Below are 19,139 nucleotides of genomic sequence, written 5' to 3' on the forward strand. Positions count from 1 at the left end.
CACTGTGGCCAGCAGAGACACCTGAAATCCCAGAGCTCTCAGCTCCCAGGAGGCTCATTGCATTTAGAGTTGCCCCAGGGCTGTTTTACCACTTGTAGGCCCAAGCTGCCATCATGTGTTCAGGAAACTCTAGTTCCATGTTGTTCCAGCCTAGGACTAAAAACGAAAGCATGTACTTTGTTCAAGTATTAATTTTCAGAGATATGACAAGTAGAAGTGTTGTACATGTACTAATTTTTAAATGGTAATGGAACAATGGTCATTAATGCCAAGGGGCTGGTGCTAGTAAGTCCAGAACTTGTTTCTGAAATGGTTTGGACTCCGTACCAGATGCTGTCTTGCCCCACCATACCTGCATACTCTTGGATAACTTGCTGCAGTTCTGATTTGAGAAACTACCTCTATTCCATAAACCTTGTACTATATATCATTAAGGCCAAGTACTGCTGTTCTACCAGATATAATATTTTCATTTCCTGTCTTCCTTATGATTTTAAGTGAATAGGCTTACTACTGAAATAATAAAAAGGGCTGTTTATATTTTTTCTTTTGGGCAAAATTTCATTTCCTTAGTCTTTTTTTAAAGTATTTTTTTCACAAGAAACTTTTTCACTCTATTTGTTCTTTTTCTCCTTCCCAACAGTATCTCCATTTTTCATGCCACTCTTTAACCACTTTCCCCAAAACCAAAATTTCTTAATTTTGTTGTCTTTCCTCTCTCCTCATCTCCCTGATAATTTATGAATCAGCTAAGCAGTTTTCTCAGTATTTGATGTAAAGGCAAAAGTCTCAAAGATCCTAAGTTTCTAAGTGATTTCTTCAAACCAACACCTAACTAAAGGAGAGATGCTAACATGCTTTGATAAGAAAAGTCAGCTGATATTACCCATTATTTCTTGCCACCAGTTTGTGCATTTGTATACACAGGGCTCCAGACTGCCCTTAGCCTCTGACATTTCTTGCTTCATGGTCAGGTCATGGTTATGGTACACAGGGCAGTAATGTGTATGTGGGTGCAACGGATATGGTTTGAGTTCTTGTCCATATTAGAGCGAGACAAAGGATCAGAAGATCATACAGGCTGGTTATAAGAAAAGGAAGGTCCTGAGAATGAGGAACTGTGTGGTGGATTGTTATAGGGGCTAAAGTTAATAAGACTGTTAGCAGTGCAGACAGCTACTATTGCCTACGTCCATAATTCTACAGAGAACTTCAGAGGTAGACTAAGCTGTAGAGAAGAATTAAGGATTTTTTCTTATCCTGCAGGCTTCATTCTATCTTTGGTTGTATTTGAAGACAGAATTCACTGCCAAAAAGAAAGAAAAAAAAAGCTATTTGCCTTCATAGTGTAAAACACCTAGTCTATTTTGAATAGCTGAAGCTAAAATATTCTCTCTGATTCTTTCTGAAGTGGTACTTGCCCTAAAAATGTGACAAAGTAAACTCACCAAACCTTTTGTGAATTCCTATATTTTTTCTTAGCTGAGGTGTTTTGTTCTTGGGCTGTTCAAGCACAGTCCAAGAACTAGCCACTGGAGAGTGCAGTCCAAGCTTTCTGCTGTGCATAATCTGCAAAGGTTGAAACTGACTCAACAAAGGAATTTCAGCAGAATAATTTTTCATATGAGATGTAGTTTCATCAAGATGTGAAACAGAGCTATGTCCAGTTTACCTCAGCTAAACTATACCCACTTCTATCGGCTTAATAAGGCTTTGGGGGGAAGTAATAATAATAATAATAATAAATACTATTCAAGAAGTAAGGATGGTCTGGGTTGTCGCTTCCAAATCATATGTCAGCCAGTTCTCATGTGTTTCCAGTTGTTCCAATAGCCATGTTTGTTTTTTTCAGCTTCTCCCAGGCTCTTTATGTTCAGGTCTTACTCTTGACAGCTACTTGAGAATTATCTGTGGGCATGTTGCTTCTATCTCTTTCTGACAAGATTGATTTCTATTTTAAGAAAATACATTCTGAATGACAACTCAGGTAATGGGACTATTTCTGAAAAGAAAATAAACTTCATGTAATAATGTTTAAACTCAGGGGCAGCAGAATGGCAGGGCACATATAGAAGGGAATTCAGCTCAGAACAAAATCAAAGAAGATTATGGGTAGGAGAATGCCTTGGGTAGAGTAGAGATACCTCTAAAATGTCACAGCTATGAGGAGTCCTTTTCTCATGTATTTGCTTAAGGAACTATCAAGGCTTGTCTCACATGCAGATCTTTGTCCTACAGCCTGAAAATTTAGATTTGTAAAGCATTTCTCTAAGAAATGAAAGCTCACACTCTAATCCTTACATTTCAGCTAATTGTCTGGGTTTTCAAAAGTTTGAGTTTTAGTGAACTCTGGAATGCATTAATTTTTAGTATCAAAGATTCTAGTTAGGTTTTCATTTTTTAATGTTTTAATATCACTTCTTAATCAATATAACTTAATTTAATATCACTTCTTTTTAATATCACTTCACTAGGGAATGATTTTGATACATTCCCTATCTTTGGTTCTCCTGGCTATGGCCTCACCCACTTTAAGAAACAAGCATACATTAAGTTCTCTTTAACTTTCCTCACATCACCGGTTTATTTTGTCAAGCTCTTGCTTTAAACATTTGCTCTCTCTAACCCTTCTCACCTTTCCTTGATGCTGCTTTACTTTTTCTAGTCCTTTAATAACATCACTGAATAAGACTTTTCAGTGCCATTTTATTCATTTCTTTTCCTCCTTGGTAACTAACATTTTTATATTCTCAGATGCAATTCTGCATTTGCCTGTGTCAGGAAATTGTTTTTCTGATTTATCTATGTCACATAAAATTAAAATACTCTGTTATTTTGGGTGTTGCTGTGATGATTCAGGATCACTGAACTGAAGCCAGTGCCATGTACAGGGCAATTAGAACTCAGATTTGAGCCCAGTGTGATGATTTCTGTAATAATGAGAATTTCAGGAGTTATAATAAGGTCATGCTGACACATGCCACAGTCAGTGACATGCAAAGCAGAAACATAACATCAAATGCTTACTGAATGCTGTTTTGATTTACATCAAGAAGGTTTTTTCTTTATAAGTGTATCGTTCATGAGTTGTTAAATATTGGAAAAAAAAAAAAAAAGTATGTTGGCATTTACTGGTTTGTGCTGTTACCTACTCCGTAAGACATTTATTTAACTTTCTCTTATTCAAGTATGTGAAGTCACAAAATACACAGAGCCAAATTGTGCCCTTAAAGGTTAGTTTCCCAGATAAAGAGAGCTTCACATGAAGAAATGAGAATTTTGCCTTTTGATAAAGGGTATCTGATGATCAGTGAACAATATTAAAGACTCCCGAGACCTGTACATTTTCCCTTTCCCTTGCATTTCAATAAATACCTTGATTTCCTCCTGAAAATACAAACATTTGGTTAAAAACATTGGAATGCAACAAAAAACACTCTTTTAGCGGTGAATCACATGCACCTTGTGGAGGAAGTAAATGTATCAAAAATACTTTTAATCATGTAAACATGGTAACCAAGTAAACATGGTAAAAAGGGTGTGTATATATATATAAATATATATACATGGGTGTGTATATATATATATATAAATATATATACAAGGGCACGTAAATATATATATAATCTTATAAATAATATGAGATTGAAATGAATGAATAAAAATCTTATTTTAATAGCATTTCCATTGTGATGTCAAGTGCAGATAATCAAGGATTCTCTGATTGAATAGTTCAATATCTAATAAAAAATGGCTTCTAAGTTTTTTGTCACCATGGTCATAAAAGTCCCTGGTTATCCTTTGCATACGTTCTTGGAGTATGCAGCACACTTTCCAGAAAATGGACTGACTGAAGATCCTAATTTTATCCGACACCCTCAATGTTCAGTGAACAGGGTCTCTTGGTCTTACTAAATGACTCTTTTTGGCTTCAAAGTTTCCTTGAGCATTAGGACAACCAGACATTCTTTTCATAATAATAAAAAAGAAAATTAAAAAGTACTTAAAATTGTTTGAGGCCTGGAAAACTACATTTTCAAAATTATTTTGAAAAAAAAAATCTTAATTCGAATTTGGAACAAATAAATTTCATGGAGAAAAGGATTCTGTGGTGTTTTGGGGTCTGGAGTGTTCTTTTACAAATAAGAAGCAGGAAGAGGGATAGGTAGAGTTTTGGACAAGAGGTTTTTCTTGGTGTCCTCTCTTTGTTTGTGTTACCTCTATGCAGCACGTCGCACAATCCACCACAGCTCTTTACCTACAGTAAACAAGACTAGAAGAGTAGTAGTCTCACAGTTATTTTAACTGAAAGAAATTTACAAGAGAGTTATTAAGTCAATGTGTGGATTTTCCATGTTTTTATATTTGAAAAAATATATATATATATATATTTTTAATGTTAGGATTTCTATGCTAACTGAAAAATAAACCAACCAACAAACAAAAAAATCAAAACACTAAGGTATGTTGGCAAGTTCATCATATGTAAAAATTAAATACTTCGAAGTATTGATATATTTCTTGACCCTTAAATGTCAAGATAGAAGTATAGAGGAAATGGACACCTGCTTTGTTGTTCATTCTCTAGTTGGCAGCATATTTTTTAATCCTCCTTTTTGATTATAAATTCCAGATTTCTAGAGGTTCATATTAGTCGTTTTAATAAATAGCATGGACTGGATAGACTTGAAACAAATAAATTATTTACATTTGCACAGGGGAATCTTCTACTGCCTTCTATTTTAGGAAATACCTTTTGCTAACCAACAGAGAAAAATTAACATAGATTAATTATATCCCCTGTGAGTTTGAGGGATGTGCAAGACGTAAATCTAAAATATTTCTTAAAACCCAAAATTACTTTTTTTTTTAATTATTTTTCTCTAATACAATCTAGGTCATCTTGTAAACAGAAATTAACAAATGAAAAATAAATGTTTCTGCATTTCTGATGAGAAATATTTTAATACCTTCAAAGCAATATATTCAAAATATTTGAAGTTTCCTTTTTTAGCAATAATACTTTAATGAATTCAACTCAAATTCATACAGCTTTGATCCTCTGAAATTCATCTTTTTTCACATATTAACCATTGATAATTAAAAAGAAAAAAGCCCTTTTCCACTCTGCGTAGATATGTATGCATCACATTGAATTGACAGAGAATTAACAGATTATATTATTTAAAAACTTGTTTTAAAAGTCTTTTCATCTTTCCTAGTGTTGTAGTTTCTGTTTAATAATAACACTAGTTACTTTCTCCATCATAGCTATTTGTTGTTTCAGGAAGAAATATTGTATAAATAGGATTCACTTGCAGAAGTAAATGCCTCTGAGACAGGCCATCAGTAAATCTGAAAGGAAAGCAAATTTTTGGTATGCTGTTCTAATAATGCAGTTTTTCTTGGATGGATGAATATCAGATGAATGCCCAGTGTTAAAATAAGTTTTAAATAGAGATTAAAGCTTTCAGAAATATGACAAAAATATAAAGAAGCTGCATATCAAATATAATTTATCTCAAAACATTGAGGAAATAATTTCTCATCATATAGGCTTTTGCATTTCCAGTAGCACACTGTAGATTGCACAACTAAGTCACTTTTGAGATGCAGATCACCTGAAGAATAATGAGAAGAAAAAAACATTAGTTACTGTAAAACAGATGCAGGTGCTCAGTTTTACTAATAGATGAGTAGTGTTTTTAGAACTACTTTTCTGATCATCAACCATTCACTGACATTTCTAACAATTTATTTGATTTCAGGAAATTGCTAAAAAATCCTGCCTGAAAAAGAAACATCTTCTCTGGAGTATCTATAAGTCTATAAGTTTATATTATAAACAATAACTTCTCAATTTCAGAAATTAGTTTTCCAAATGTCTTCATTTTAGACAAATTGGAAGTCATTTAAGTTAATGTAGTTCATGAAAAACAATGATGAAACTAGAGGAAACAATTCAACTATACACTGTTGTGTTTTGAAAAGAATAAAAAAATATTATTCAAACAAAATTATAGTTTATTGAATGACATTCCTAAATGGGTTTTTATTGTCCTCCTGCTGGAAAATTTCTGACAGGTCTAAGAATGATTTGGTTGTTATGAAAACAGAAATATTTATGGCATAAATTTGATCTAATAAATGTAGCTAAAGAACAGTTTTATCCTCATTATTACAAAATGGAAGCCAAAACTGGGAAATATTAAGAATTTGGGAAATTAGTTCATAAATCACAAAAGTATGTTGCTGAAAATTATGGAATAGAAGTATCTAATCATTTATTATTTATGCAATTCAATTTACTTTGAAATTAAAGGTAGAGCTTCATGAAGCCAACACAGTACTTTCAAAAACCTAATTTCTAAACATTCTGTAAGGAAAGGAACAGTATCTAAATGCCTGTTGTGGTTTTTGTTTGTTTGTTTGTGGGTTTTTTGGTTGTTTTGTTTTGGTAAGTTTGGTTTGGTTTGGTTTTGTCTGTTTGTTTCATTAGAGTGCTAAATTACTCTATGTTTACTGAAATAGGATCTGTGCAGTTCAAAATTGTATGCTGACTGGATTACATTGACTAAATTCTCATAGAACAAACTTACCAGCTTTCTCCATTGCATTCACCCTTTCAGCAAAGTTCAAACTCACATTTTAGACACACCACAACAAAACAATGCTTGTTGTACAATACGCAATTTGTACATAATTAAGTGTTTTTGATTTATGGCCATGGTAAAAAATCAGAGCTGGTAAGAGGAAATCAGATGTGCAGTTCTGTTTCTCTGTATTGGAGTTATCTGTTATTTTGTAAGGGGCAGCATTCTTTAATACTTGCCACAGAAATTAAATGAAAACTAAGCTCTCTCTTTGAATGTTATTTTGTTGTTGTTGTTTTTTTGCATCCAGCGTATGCATTTGTTTGCTAAAAGATTTAGGAAAATCTTAATTAATTAATTAAATTATTAATTACTTAATTCTGCTTTCTTATAGCCATCAGAAGTTCACATTAGACCCCCACCTGAAAAACACTGATGTTCATGGTTAAATAATTTATTATATTTCAATTCTTCACTGGCATAACGAAGAACAAAAAATTTCTATTAACTTCTCCCTACACAGTGTCAAAAAAAAAAAAAAAAAAAAAAAAAGAAAGAAAGAAAAGAAAAAGGCTTAACATGTACAAAATACATATTTCTCTGCTGCTCCTATGTATGTTTCCTATGTATGCTTTTTTTTAATATATATAGATACCCACAATTAATGTTCTGCTCTTATGTGAACTTTGCTTTTAATAGTCTGATTTAGTGCTACCAAATAATTTTTATTTTTTTTATCCCATTGAGTGTGAGTGACACGTAGCAAACAGAAATATTTCAGAATTGGTGACTTTTCATGCAAATGGGGCATTTTGATTTCAAAATAATCCATGACTACACTTCTTAAAAAAAAACAAACAAAAAAAAAAAAAAAAAAAAAAAAAAACAACAACAACAACAACAACAAAAAACACTGTAATTGAAAGACACTGAAATTCTGTTGGGCCATTGCCTGACCGAGCTTTCATTTGGCTTTTCAGTAGTAAATTCTTTGTTACACTATTCATATCTATAACATACCTAGTACCTCATTTTATTTTTGGATGGATCTGACCTAATATTAAAAATACAATTTGTTAAAGAGTGAAATACACTGTCTTCTTCAAGCCTCTTATCCTAGCTATTTCTATTATGAATATATTTTATCTTACAAAAAGCCTATGTTCAGGTAAAGTGGAATTGTATTCTGTCGTTATATTACTGAGATAGAAATAGATTAAAAGATTCATCTCATTCTTAACATAGCTATGCATTAAGTTTATGTCTGAACCCAACCATAATCCAAAATTTTGGTTCCTAGTTCAATACATCTGATCATCTTTCTTATTCAGTGTGTAAGTACTACTACCATCAAAACCTTGCAGTGGTATTTCCCATTCAAGAGAAATCTATAGCATACTGAGAAATAACGTAGCTGTGAAGGTATCATAATTATGCACTAAGCTTGACTGAGAATCTTGAGCACAGACTACAGAAAGAAAAGGAAAGCATGACAGGAGTAGAGCAATAGTTGCACTGAGGAAAGATACCAAGACCCAGTGATATGCATCTTGACCCTATTATATCAGGGTTAAAGAGCATAATGAGTATTTTGCAGATCAGAAAAAGAGCATGCAAAAAAAAAAAAAAAAAATAGAGGCGTAATAGTTTTTCCCTTTTCTTTGTACGTAATGCTGCTATGCCTCCCTGAAATATAAATACACATGTGAAGGTAAAGTCATTCTAATCAGTATTATATTATTATTTAAAACTTTTTTTTATTTTATTTTTATGTAGATGAACCCTTGCCACTGGTCACTAAGCAGACTATGGTTATTAAACTGACATTACGGTACCACTTACATTGACACATGGAATCTTAAGTACCTATACTTCAGTATCAGTACAGTCAACTAAATTACATACGAATACATGCAAATATCACAAAGCAAACAGCCTTACATCAGTATATGCCTGAATGCTGTCCTAAATAGGAATAGATTTAAACACGGACTCATTTTTCATTTCTCGGGGCTATAGAGAACAGTGAGAGAATTACATGTAAAATAACTGACTTCTCTACCTTTCAAAATACATTTCTATCTACAAGCACTGTGAAGCTGTAAATTTTAGGGCCAGGTTGTTTTTTTTTCAGTGTTTTGATTCAGTGCCTTTTTTCCTAATGGTTGTTTTTGTCTTTCAGACTTGAATCTCCTACTAGATCCTTGGTGATGGAAGCACCCAGGGGAGTGCAAGTCAATGCAGCTGCAGGAGACTTGAAGGCCACGTGTAGGAAAGAACTGCACTTGCAGTCTACAGAAGGGGAGGTAAGCTCAGCTGGTCAAAAAATGTTCTATGTTGTCTCTGCCCAGCATAATACAAATAATGGAAGGGTAGTTTATTCAGCAGCACAGTAAACATCACAAAAAATGTTCTGCATTTGCCTACATTAAAATCATTTTGATTTGGCACGTTCAGTTACAATTCCTTATTTGCTTTTTTTCAAATATTTGATTCATTAAATTTCATTCACATTGGAAAAAGTTAAATAGATATAGATAAAAATATTTTTTTATTATACCAGTCAAGAAAAAGGCTACCCAGTCCTCCAGCTTGTTCCTGGGACAGAGATCGCTAAGTGTTGGTGGTAAAATACTATTTTGGATGAATCTGGCAAAGAGAGAGAAGTGTATTCTTTAACTGTTAATATCTCTGAAAAAGAGTACTTCAACAGACTGTTCACTGTATGGTTTCATCAGTGTCAGGATCAGCTTGACAAAAAGATTTTGTTATAGGTTCTTCATGTGTAAACCTATGTGAAATTATGAAAACACTGTTAAATTGTGTCACTGTTTTGTTTGCCAATCTATGAATGGCAGAAATGCAGGAAACATGACTTGTATGAGTCCTTTCATCTTCATTCCTTAAAATGATATAAAGACTAAGGAGGAAAAAAAAATAAAATCCACCTTGTGCAAGTCTATCAAAAGTTCTCAGTTTCTTATTAGACACTTTGGAGAACTATATAATTTTTTATTGTTCTCAATGAAACTTGCCAGGTTACTGTACTTTTGGAAAATTGGATGTTTAATGTAAATATCTAACTGTGAATAGAGTTCTTTAGAATTTTTTTGCTTTTTGTGTTAGTATTTTGTTTTCTGCCAAATGTTCCCAGATGCTTTGCAAGCTACCCAAATAAGCCTCAACAAACAAAAAGAACATTCACATCTGTGACGGATAATCCCCTGCAATGCACACTCTTTGCATTGCAGTGTAGACAGGAACATTTTTGCCAATATGCTGCATCAAAGACCTACTTTGATAACAGTTCTATATAGAACTGTTCTATATATTCTATATATATTCTATATATTCTATATAGAATCTATATATTTTATATATTTATATATTTTATATAGAATATAACTATATTTTAGAATATATATATATAGAATATATATATAGAATATAAATATATTTTATATATTTTATATAGAATATAGATTCTATATAAAACTGTTATAAATAGAAAATCTATTTATTTTCTATTGTCCTGCATAATTAAAGCACACTATTTTCCTAATTGACAGTGTCAAATACTTATATATCAAATTCTATATTAAAATACCATATGCTGCATCTTATTTCTGAGTTGCTATAAGAGCTCTTCCTACAATCTGTTATCTTTACTTACCACCTCTTTAAATAGGAAGTCTCTGTTACTGTTTCCTAAAGTAGTCAAGCTATCATTAAGGAGAATCAAACTCTCTCTCACTGGTAAATTGAGGAATAAAATTTGATTAAATAAAGGGAGAGTCCTCCTTCACCCATGTGTTTTCTGTGCACAGTTTTATTGCAAGGGTTCCAGTTTCCCATTCCCCTCCATAAATCCATATCTGGCCCAACCTAGTATGTTTCCTATGTTAATTACCAATTTTGTTCACATTTTTCTAGAATCAATTTGTTCTTTCTCTTCATGATTCTATGATATTTCCCTTTAGAAAAGTAATACTCAAATGAAAACGAAAATAACCAGAAAGACTTTTACTTTCAATTTCCCATGATCTCTGAAGCAATGGTTTCTATCTTTAATGTCTTGGTTTAGCACCATGGATCTCTATGTTGCTTTGTACAAACGTTTAATCTGTAGATTCATCAGGTATTTTTGCCTGTATCAAAACTCAGTGTATTGCATGACTTCTGATTTTTCTTAAGTATTTACTACAGCTCACTGAAAATGTATTTGGAAATAATGTCCTTTGACCTCAGTTAGTCTTTGATAATAGAAATCCAAGAAAAGTTAAAATGACTATGTTCTGACTGTATTTGTATTATTCAGAACTGGAATTCAGTTAAGAATTAAATTCTTTATGGAAAATATAACTAATAAAGCAGGCTTTACTGAACTTCATATTAAAAATATTTTTTATATTCCTTGACATAGTAAGTATCTATCAGAATTCCAACATTACGTTAGATTTGGTTGATTTAGATTAATTTAGTTAGATTGATAGATTTGAGAAAAGAAGCTACCAACATTTCCACACCCTTTTCCAAGTAGTTTTTGTCTGAAAACACATATCTGAGAAAGCTCAAGGTGTCTGACTATCAGTACTAGCAGTTCCAGCAAGATCTTTAAAAGAACAGTCTCCTAAAGAGAGAAATTCCATCCTGAGATCTGACCGATGCCTTCATAGTCTACTGTTTTATCTCTTAACCTGTAGAGGATCAGAGGAAATTGCAGAAACACAGTGGAAGGCATGTGATAAGCTTCCACAACATCACTGATTGTGCAAGGTTACCATAACCACGTTAGGGTATTACAGCCTGATGTGAGGAACCTTGTGTGAAAATCTGATGGACAAATGTCTATAACAACATATTGATTAGAGTCAATGTTTGAAGCCCACCAGATAACATAACAGATTGGTAGGCAATGTAGGAAAAAAAATTTAAGGAGTTTACCATATCCAATTATTAAGAAAACACTCTAAAACAAAACAAGGTATCTCTGCCAAAAAATAACCTTCATTTTAGCCTGGAAATGTATGCATTATCAGCTAGGTTTCTTTCATGAAGGAATGAATGTTGTCTTTGTGAACTGGATCTGGATAAATGAACCATATTTGTGCTAAGATAATTTTTCTTCTAGAAAAAATACATTTTGGTATTATTTCCATACTAGTCAAATACTTTAACTTTTCCAAGCTTATTCAATAAGGCATCAAATATTCCTTCTGTAGCATAATTATTGACCTATCATGCCAGGAAATATTTATGTCAAATCTGGAATCAATCAATTTTAGCCATGTAGAAGAAAATTATGAATTTACTTTGGATTAATCTATGAAACATATGTTTTCCTTTTACTTAAGAATAACTTCAGAATATTTTTTTTTTTTGAAGAACATAAATGTGTTTACAAAATAATTTTCCTGTAGCCTTATTTCTCATGAAATATAATCTTTGGCCTCCCACATCACAAGCTGAAAGCCTGTGAAAGCTTTCTCAGTTCTGCTGCTTGATAAATTTTCTTTTTATTTACTGCAGTCTTATAATAATCCTTTTAGTCACATTATGCATTATAATGCATGATCTCAGACTGAATACTGGGGGCTGTAATTTCTATTCAGATTCTGCTGCCCTTTATAAAGCTCTTGAGCTGCACCCTTGTGAGTCAAGGCATCAGCAGAATCCTTTGATTCAATTATAGCTTGGCATTTAATTGTGAACTATGTGTTATTCTATAAATAAACCATAACCAATGGTTTAAAGCAGCAATCATTTACAAGCAAAATGCAATGTGAAGCTCCAGGCTCTAGCTCAATCTATTGCTTCACGTAAGAAGAAAAAGAACATTTATTGTCTGGAAATTCAGTACAATGACTGCTAGTTGACTACTGCTTCTTTCACATATAAACACATTGCAAAAGTACAGATCAATTTTAAATTCTGTAGATGCTAGATTTTGCTCAACATAAAAATCTGAAGAACTGTACCTGAAATACATTATGATGTAATGACAACATGCTTAAAGGATTATATGATGCTGTTCGCTGATTGGTCTAGCAACTAATTTTAAAGGTTTTTAAATACATCACACTTTGAAGGCAAAGGCTGTTAACTAGCCTCAGCTCTTCTGAGGGTTGTACAGCTGCTATGTAGTTTTGCAAACAGCTTCCAGATAAACTAAGCTCTGAATTTTCATCACATCCCATTGATTAGCAAAGACCAAGTAAATAAAAGGAGAAAGATGTACTGAGGTTTCTAATGTTTCATAAACTTATGTGTATTAGTAACCCTGTCTGTGATTTTCCTCCTATTTACTTCTTTATCCTCTTTTCTCTGTCAGATTGTAGTGTTTCATTGCATGGTTTGTGGACGATATTTGGTTGCTTCTAGCATAATGAAAGTGATCCCTTGGCAAGGCTTATAGTTGTCATGTTAAAGTGAGCGATACTCTTTAACAGAAAAAGTTTACAAAAAATCAGTGTACTGGACAATAGAGAAACCAAGTTTATATTAACCATTTGAGTGTCACTCAAGCATGCACCCATGATTCTTTTTGTAGTACAACAAACGTGTTAGTACTAGCTTTCACTATATAATCGTATCCAGTTCTCTTAAGTCCAAAAGATATATTTGATACAGAGATTAATATTTAACATAAGTTAAATCTTCACTTTTAAATCCAGCCAACAGTACCATTTTAAAGCTTTGGTTTGGGTGTTTTTTTATAGCTATTTTTCAGTTCTAAAACAGAAATATATATGTATTTAATTAAATAAATAAACTGAAATGGAATTGCCTTTCTGCAAGCCATTTGCCATGAATATGGAGGAATGACCAATCAACAGAAACAACATTTCCCAAGTTGGTTCAGTTCAGCTGACTTATATTTGCAAAAATAAATTTAAGTGCTTTATATGGATGAAGTGAGTACAATAAGAAATAAGCAATGGTATGCTGTAGAGCTTGAAGATCCAGTTAATTCATAAAAAAATGTCTAGCAATTGTGCTGCATTTTGTTTTCTAAATACTTTTTTTGTTAGTATTAACTAGTTAACTTGTAACAGCTGTCTGCAAGGAAAGTGATTAGTGAAAATTAAAGGAAAATTCTCTGTATTTTTTAATAATTGATTTCTATGGAAAGGAGGGTTTCAAGAATTCTATGAAGCTATTTTGACAGGTATTTAAAAATATTAAAATGGCATGTTATTTTTAAATAATATTTAAAAGGTTTTTATGTTTAAGTAAATTTGCAGTAAAAAAAAGTTCATGTTGAAATCTATAATCAAAATGTTCTGAAACTACAAAACCAAATGTGTTTTAATTAACATCACTCATTTTGAACTGCTTGTCCACAAGCAAATTTAGAAGACCAACACCATAAGCAATTTTATTAGAAAGAGAAAAAGTAACAATGAATAATTTATTTTATAAATGAAACATTTTTCCATGAATATCACATTTTAATCTAGTTCTGATTTGCATGGTAATTAATTAATAAGATTTTGTACTCAGTAAACTGAGCACAAATATTCCAAGTACATGTCTTTCCCTTTCTGGTTCAGATATATAAATCACAAAGTCACATCTGTCCCACATAAATCATATAGAAGTTACATCTGTCACATTTAATGAAATTGCAAATACTTCTAATACCATTTAGATTTTTATTCTGGGAATTGTTGTGTATGAGACAATCACTGACATACCATAAGTGTTGGAGCTTGTAAACTTCTGCTGGTCACCATTCACAACAACCCCATTTAATCACCCTTGAAATTAAAAGGATAAATATACTGGAAAGTTTCTGCTTCTGTAGCCACCAATATAAATTTCAGTGGAGTTATAACTCAAATGATGCAAAATATGCAAAACATAAATTCTTATGTTCTCAGAGCAGCTATTATACAATAGTACATTTAACATATATATACATTAGTTTTCAAATCACTTGCAGTTGGCAGTGATTCCAGGAATACTATTGAGTAGGGAACTGGTGTTAACAAAAGATGGCTCTGTCAAGGTGTGTCATGTATAATCTTGAGACAGAGAATATTTGCTACACCAGACCACACTTTGGCCTAAAGTCCTCCTTTGTCTTCTGGTCAACTGATCATACTTCTGTAGAGAATGCATTTTCAATAAATGGGTTGTACTAGATCTAGAATCTTTTGGCCTTCTCTGAATATTTAGTACACCCAGTTTCATAGTAGTCATCACATTCATTTCAGTGTTTACCTGTTCCATAATAGTATTATTTTTTAAGACATTTTTAATATATGGTTCCAGATATTGTGCCAGCATACATTTAGACTTAACAGTATATATGCTATTAAGTTAATATTTTAATTTTCCATTAAAAATAATACTTGTTTCTTTTTCTCAAAGTTCTCTTTCAGATTTAATGGAAGGTATTTTAGGTGAATTGTTTTTAAACAAATGTCAAAAACACAGGTAACTGTTAGAACATATGGCCAATATGAACTAAAGTACTGTAGTTTATCCTGCACTTCATCTTCAGCTTGAATTTGAAAACATATCAGCGAGTGGAAAATAAGTAGTTAGGAGTCTAGTGACCCAATTTACATAACCATATTTCTATTTATGCTTCCAATAGCATATGCAGAAGAGTAAAAAGACTAGGCAAAAATCTTGCATTGTTGTAATTCAGATTAATGCTGAAGAGCCTAATAGAATCCAAATGGTTTATTTAGTGAGATCTTATTGCACTGTATCTTCATACTGAATGATGAACAATAAACTTTCAGTTTTCCTTCTTTCACATTTCCCCGTTTCCTGCCATTTCTTACCCACACCAGCTCTCAGTATGCCTTGCAGTTCTCTAACATTATCTGTCTAGTCTGACCATACTTAAATACAGAATTTTTTTTTGGTATTTATAAATCCTACCTCTTTAATTTGGGTGTACTTAAGCTATCATCTCCTCTGTTGTGAGGATGGGACCTCCTCTGTTGTGAGGTGAGGATCAGGGAGGTGATTGTTCCCCTATGCTCTGCTCTGGTGAGGCCACATCTCAAGTACTGTGTTCAGTTTTGGGCCCCTCACCACCAAGAAGGACATTGAGACCCTGGAGAGTGTCCAGTGAAGGGCTATGAAGCTGGTGAAGGGCCTGGAACACAAGTCCTATGAGGAGCAACTGAGGGAACTGAGGTTGTTTAGTCTGGAGAAGACAAGGCTCGGGGGGGCCTTATTGCTCTCTACAACTACCTGAAAAGAAGCTGTGAGGTGCTGGGGGTTGGCCTCTTCTAACAGGTAACTAGCAATAGGACTAGAGAGAAAGGCCTCAAGGTGTGCCAGCAGAGGTTTAGGTGGGAAATTAGAGGACATTTCTTCTCAGAAGTGGTAGTCACATATTGGAATGGGTTGTCCAGGGAGGTGGTGGAGTCACTGTCCCCGGGGATGTTTAAGAAAGGGTTGGATATATTTATCTTATTTATCTGGATATATTTATCTAGATATTTCTATATTTAGAGACATGTCTTTGTGGGTAATATCGGTGGTAGGGGGACAGTTGGACCAGATGATCTTAGAGGTCTTTTCCAACCTTTATGATTCTATGATATAGTCAAGGACCCAGTGGAGAACTTTTATATGATATGGCTTGTATGAATATTGGATTCTTTACCTCAAGCTTATATCATGCCTGCTGAAAGTTCTCTCCTTCAATTATTTTATTTTTATTTTTTAGTAGATATCTATATTTTCTGATGTCTTCCTCTCCTTCTCCTTGTCATTGTTCAGATAGGATAACAGCACAGCCTGATGAGCAGATGATTTCCAAATCTCAGTTAATAAATATCACAGTCACCTTTGATGTTCTAAATACTTGCACAAGGCACAGGCTAGGGGCAACTAGATTTGCCAGGTTAGTTTAGTCTTTGACATTTCTTTGAAGATACATATGCTTGCAGTCTTTTACATGTTCATATCTGCCAGTCAATAGCACTATCATTGCAGAGGCTTCTGCTAATTTGTAGAAATTACTGATTGTAAGCATTCTTAATAGAGAAACCAAACAGTTGTACATCCTTTGCCATTTCATATAATACATCTTGATATCTTGCTACAACTGTCAACTCTTTTTCCAAAATACAGAACAGGAAATACCAAAATTATCTAATGAATATTTCATTCTAACTTCCTTAGAAATAGAAATAAATAGGTTTATTCTTCTGCTTCTTTCTCAACATCTTTGTTTCTCTCATACATTACTCCTACAGGCCTGATGAAAATCAAAGCCTGTGTGTAAAATGTGCAAGATGAAATTTCTCAAGATTATATTAGCATAAAATACATGTAAAAAAAGTACAGTTTTTCCATTCCTTTCTCACACACAATAGCCTTATTCCATTTTAGTCAATCAGAAAACGGGTCTATTTAAAACAAGTATTATACTAATATATTTTTCTCATCTTTAAGACACACAAGGTAAAGCAAGGATTTAAGATTACTAAAACTAAAGTATACAGGGGGAATGATCCTGCTAAATGCTCAGCTTTCTGATGTGAAACACCACTTCTCAGAATAGCTGCTGCCTTTTCCATTTTGTACGTTCTCAATCAGTCTCCCACAATGTTTCAAGAATGGATAAAAATTTTGGTTTTATCCTTTCATATTTACCTGCTGAGGTGTGAGTGTCTCAGGAAGAGCATCACTGGTTGGCATAGCCTTGATGTACGTGAAGTATTATATAGCTTATCTTGTACCTTTCACAGCACAAAAGATTAGAGAAATATCATGTATACAGGCAGTTCCCTTAGCTACTAGTAACAGTGTTCCCTGGGAACATAACATCATTTTTTTTGTCTTGCCACTTCCCTTCTCTTCAAACACCTCATAACAGCAGGCAGAAAAGGGTATGTAGCATAAGTTTTTCTGATGTTGGAAGACATTTCATCCATGAATTTCAGTTTTTAGGAAAAGATAGAAGGGGAGAGGCTATATCCTCAAATATGGATATCTGAAATTCCTTACACAGTGGGCTTCTACGCTGAAATATTTGGATCCCTGCTTAACTAATAGATAGCAATGTTGCATCTGCAAATTTAGTCTTTTATATAAATTTAGTCTTTTATTTTAGTCTTTTATCTGTAAATGTAGTCTTTTAACAATGACCTTTTAACCTTGACTGCATATGTACACGGTAGGTTTTAATGTTGCCTTTCAGCCACCTTCATCTTGGGCTTTCCCAGGGATTTGCTATAGGAGTCTGTTTAAATTGCACAGCCTTCCCAGCTTTCTGCAAAGGCACAGGGCTTGTCAGACTCACTGCAGCAGATACACCCTCACAAGAAGTCACATCAGTTTCTGTCAGATACTGTACCCCAGATGTTGTGGAATGCTTGCTAGAACAAGGTCTTTGAGATACCACTCAAGATTATGGCAGCAGAAAAATCTGAATTTCATCTGTATCACAGTGTGTAGTTTGAAAGCACCAATAGAAATGCTTGCACAGCTATGCTTGAAAATATCATTTAAATTAATGAGAAAAATAAATGAGTATTTGTATTGCAATGCACAATGGAGCAAGGTCCACTGGATTAAAGCGGTACAGAACATCTGTAATTAAGGGTTGCAGAATTGTAGCTGTCCTGGTGTAATAAAACATGTAAGATTAATGAGTTTAGATAATAGAATAAAAGATAATAAAGTTCAAAGTGACTAAAAGATTTTCATCTTCTAGCCCATTCTCTGGCATAAAATGTCCTCTTTTTGTGTGTGTGTGTGTGAATAAATTCTTGTTTGAATCAAGACTCATCTTTTAGAACTCATTTAATTTAGATTTATATATTTCTCAAGCATCATGTTATCACATATATAATGTTCTAATATCTTGTTTTTTTCTTAAAAAAAAAAAAAAAAAAAGTGAAGTAAATAATCTTTTGTTTGCCTTCCATGACATTCTACGTACATTAGGGCTTACTGCAAATCAATGTTAAAAGTCCAAAAGGCTACTCAAGATTATTATTATTTTTTTTTTTTTTAAGAAATATTTGTAGAAGTTATCAAAAGCTGCTGATAAAAAGTGTATGACATTACTGGCTCCTGTTTAATATCCGTTTGAGTTACTGTTGAAAGTATTTTATTGTGTTCTGACATCAGTGTTTGGTCTTTCTCCAAGTACAGAACTATGCTCTGTACACTATTCAGTATAAAAGATATGCTTTTACTTATATTGAGCTTACTGTGAAGAGTGTGCTACTGGCTTTTTATTCAATACTGTTGATAACTCCACTATTGTTATGACATTAGTGGACTTGTTAACATTTCTTTTATTCCTGGTATGAGAATTGAAAGAGTACTTTTTATTTTCTGTAACTCCACTGACTGACAATTATGTCTTTTGTTTCCTTGTCACATTTTACCGATTCGTAGCTTCTCGTTTGCTTTCAAATTCTTTGTTTTGCCCATCTGTTATTTTATTTTCTTATTATGCTTTCTGTTGTTACTTTCACATTTGCTCCTAGCAGAGCTGAATGTTCTTCATAGCAATCTTCTTCTGGGTTGTAATTCTAGTAGGACAATATTAAATTGTTC

General features: G+C 33.0%; 1 protein-coding gene across 14 annotated transcripts in view; it reads left to right on the top strand.

Moving 5' to 3' along the window:
* The window catches only part of SGCZ (sarcoglycan zeta), a 444,923-nt gene that overhangs the window by 415,862 nt on the left and 9,922 nt on the right, over nucleotides 1–19,139 (top strand). For all 14 annotated transcript variants that reach the window (XR_011096329.1, XR_011096330.1, XR_011096331.1 and 11 more), the window contains one exon: nucleotides 8,776–8,899. Coding sequence is in view for 11 of the 14 variants with exons in the window: in XM_068681532.1 (XP_068537633.1) it covers nucleotides 8,776–8,899 (124 nt within the window). In the remaining 3 variants the exon portion in view is untranslated. The remainder of the gene's footprint in view (nucleotides 1–8,775; nucleotides 8,900–19,139) is intronic.

This window comes from Anas acuta, chromosome 4 (assembly GCF_963932015.1).
Source record: "Anas acuta chromosome 4, bAnaAcu1.1, whole genome shotgun sequence".
NCBI classification, from domain to species: domain Eukaryota; kingdom Metazoa; phylum Chordata; class Aves; order Anseriformes; family Anatidae; genus Anas; species Anas acuta.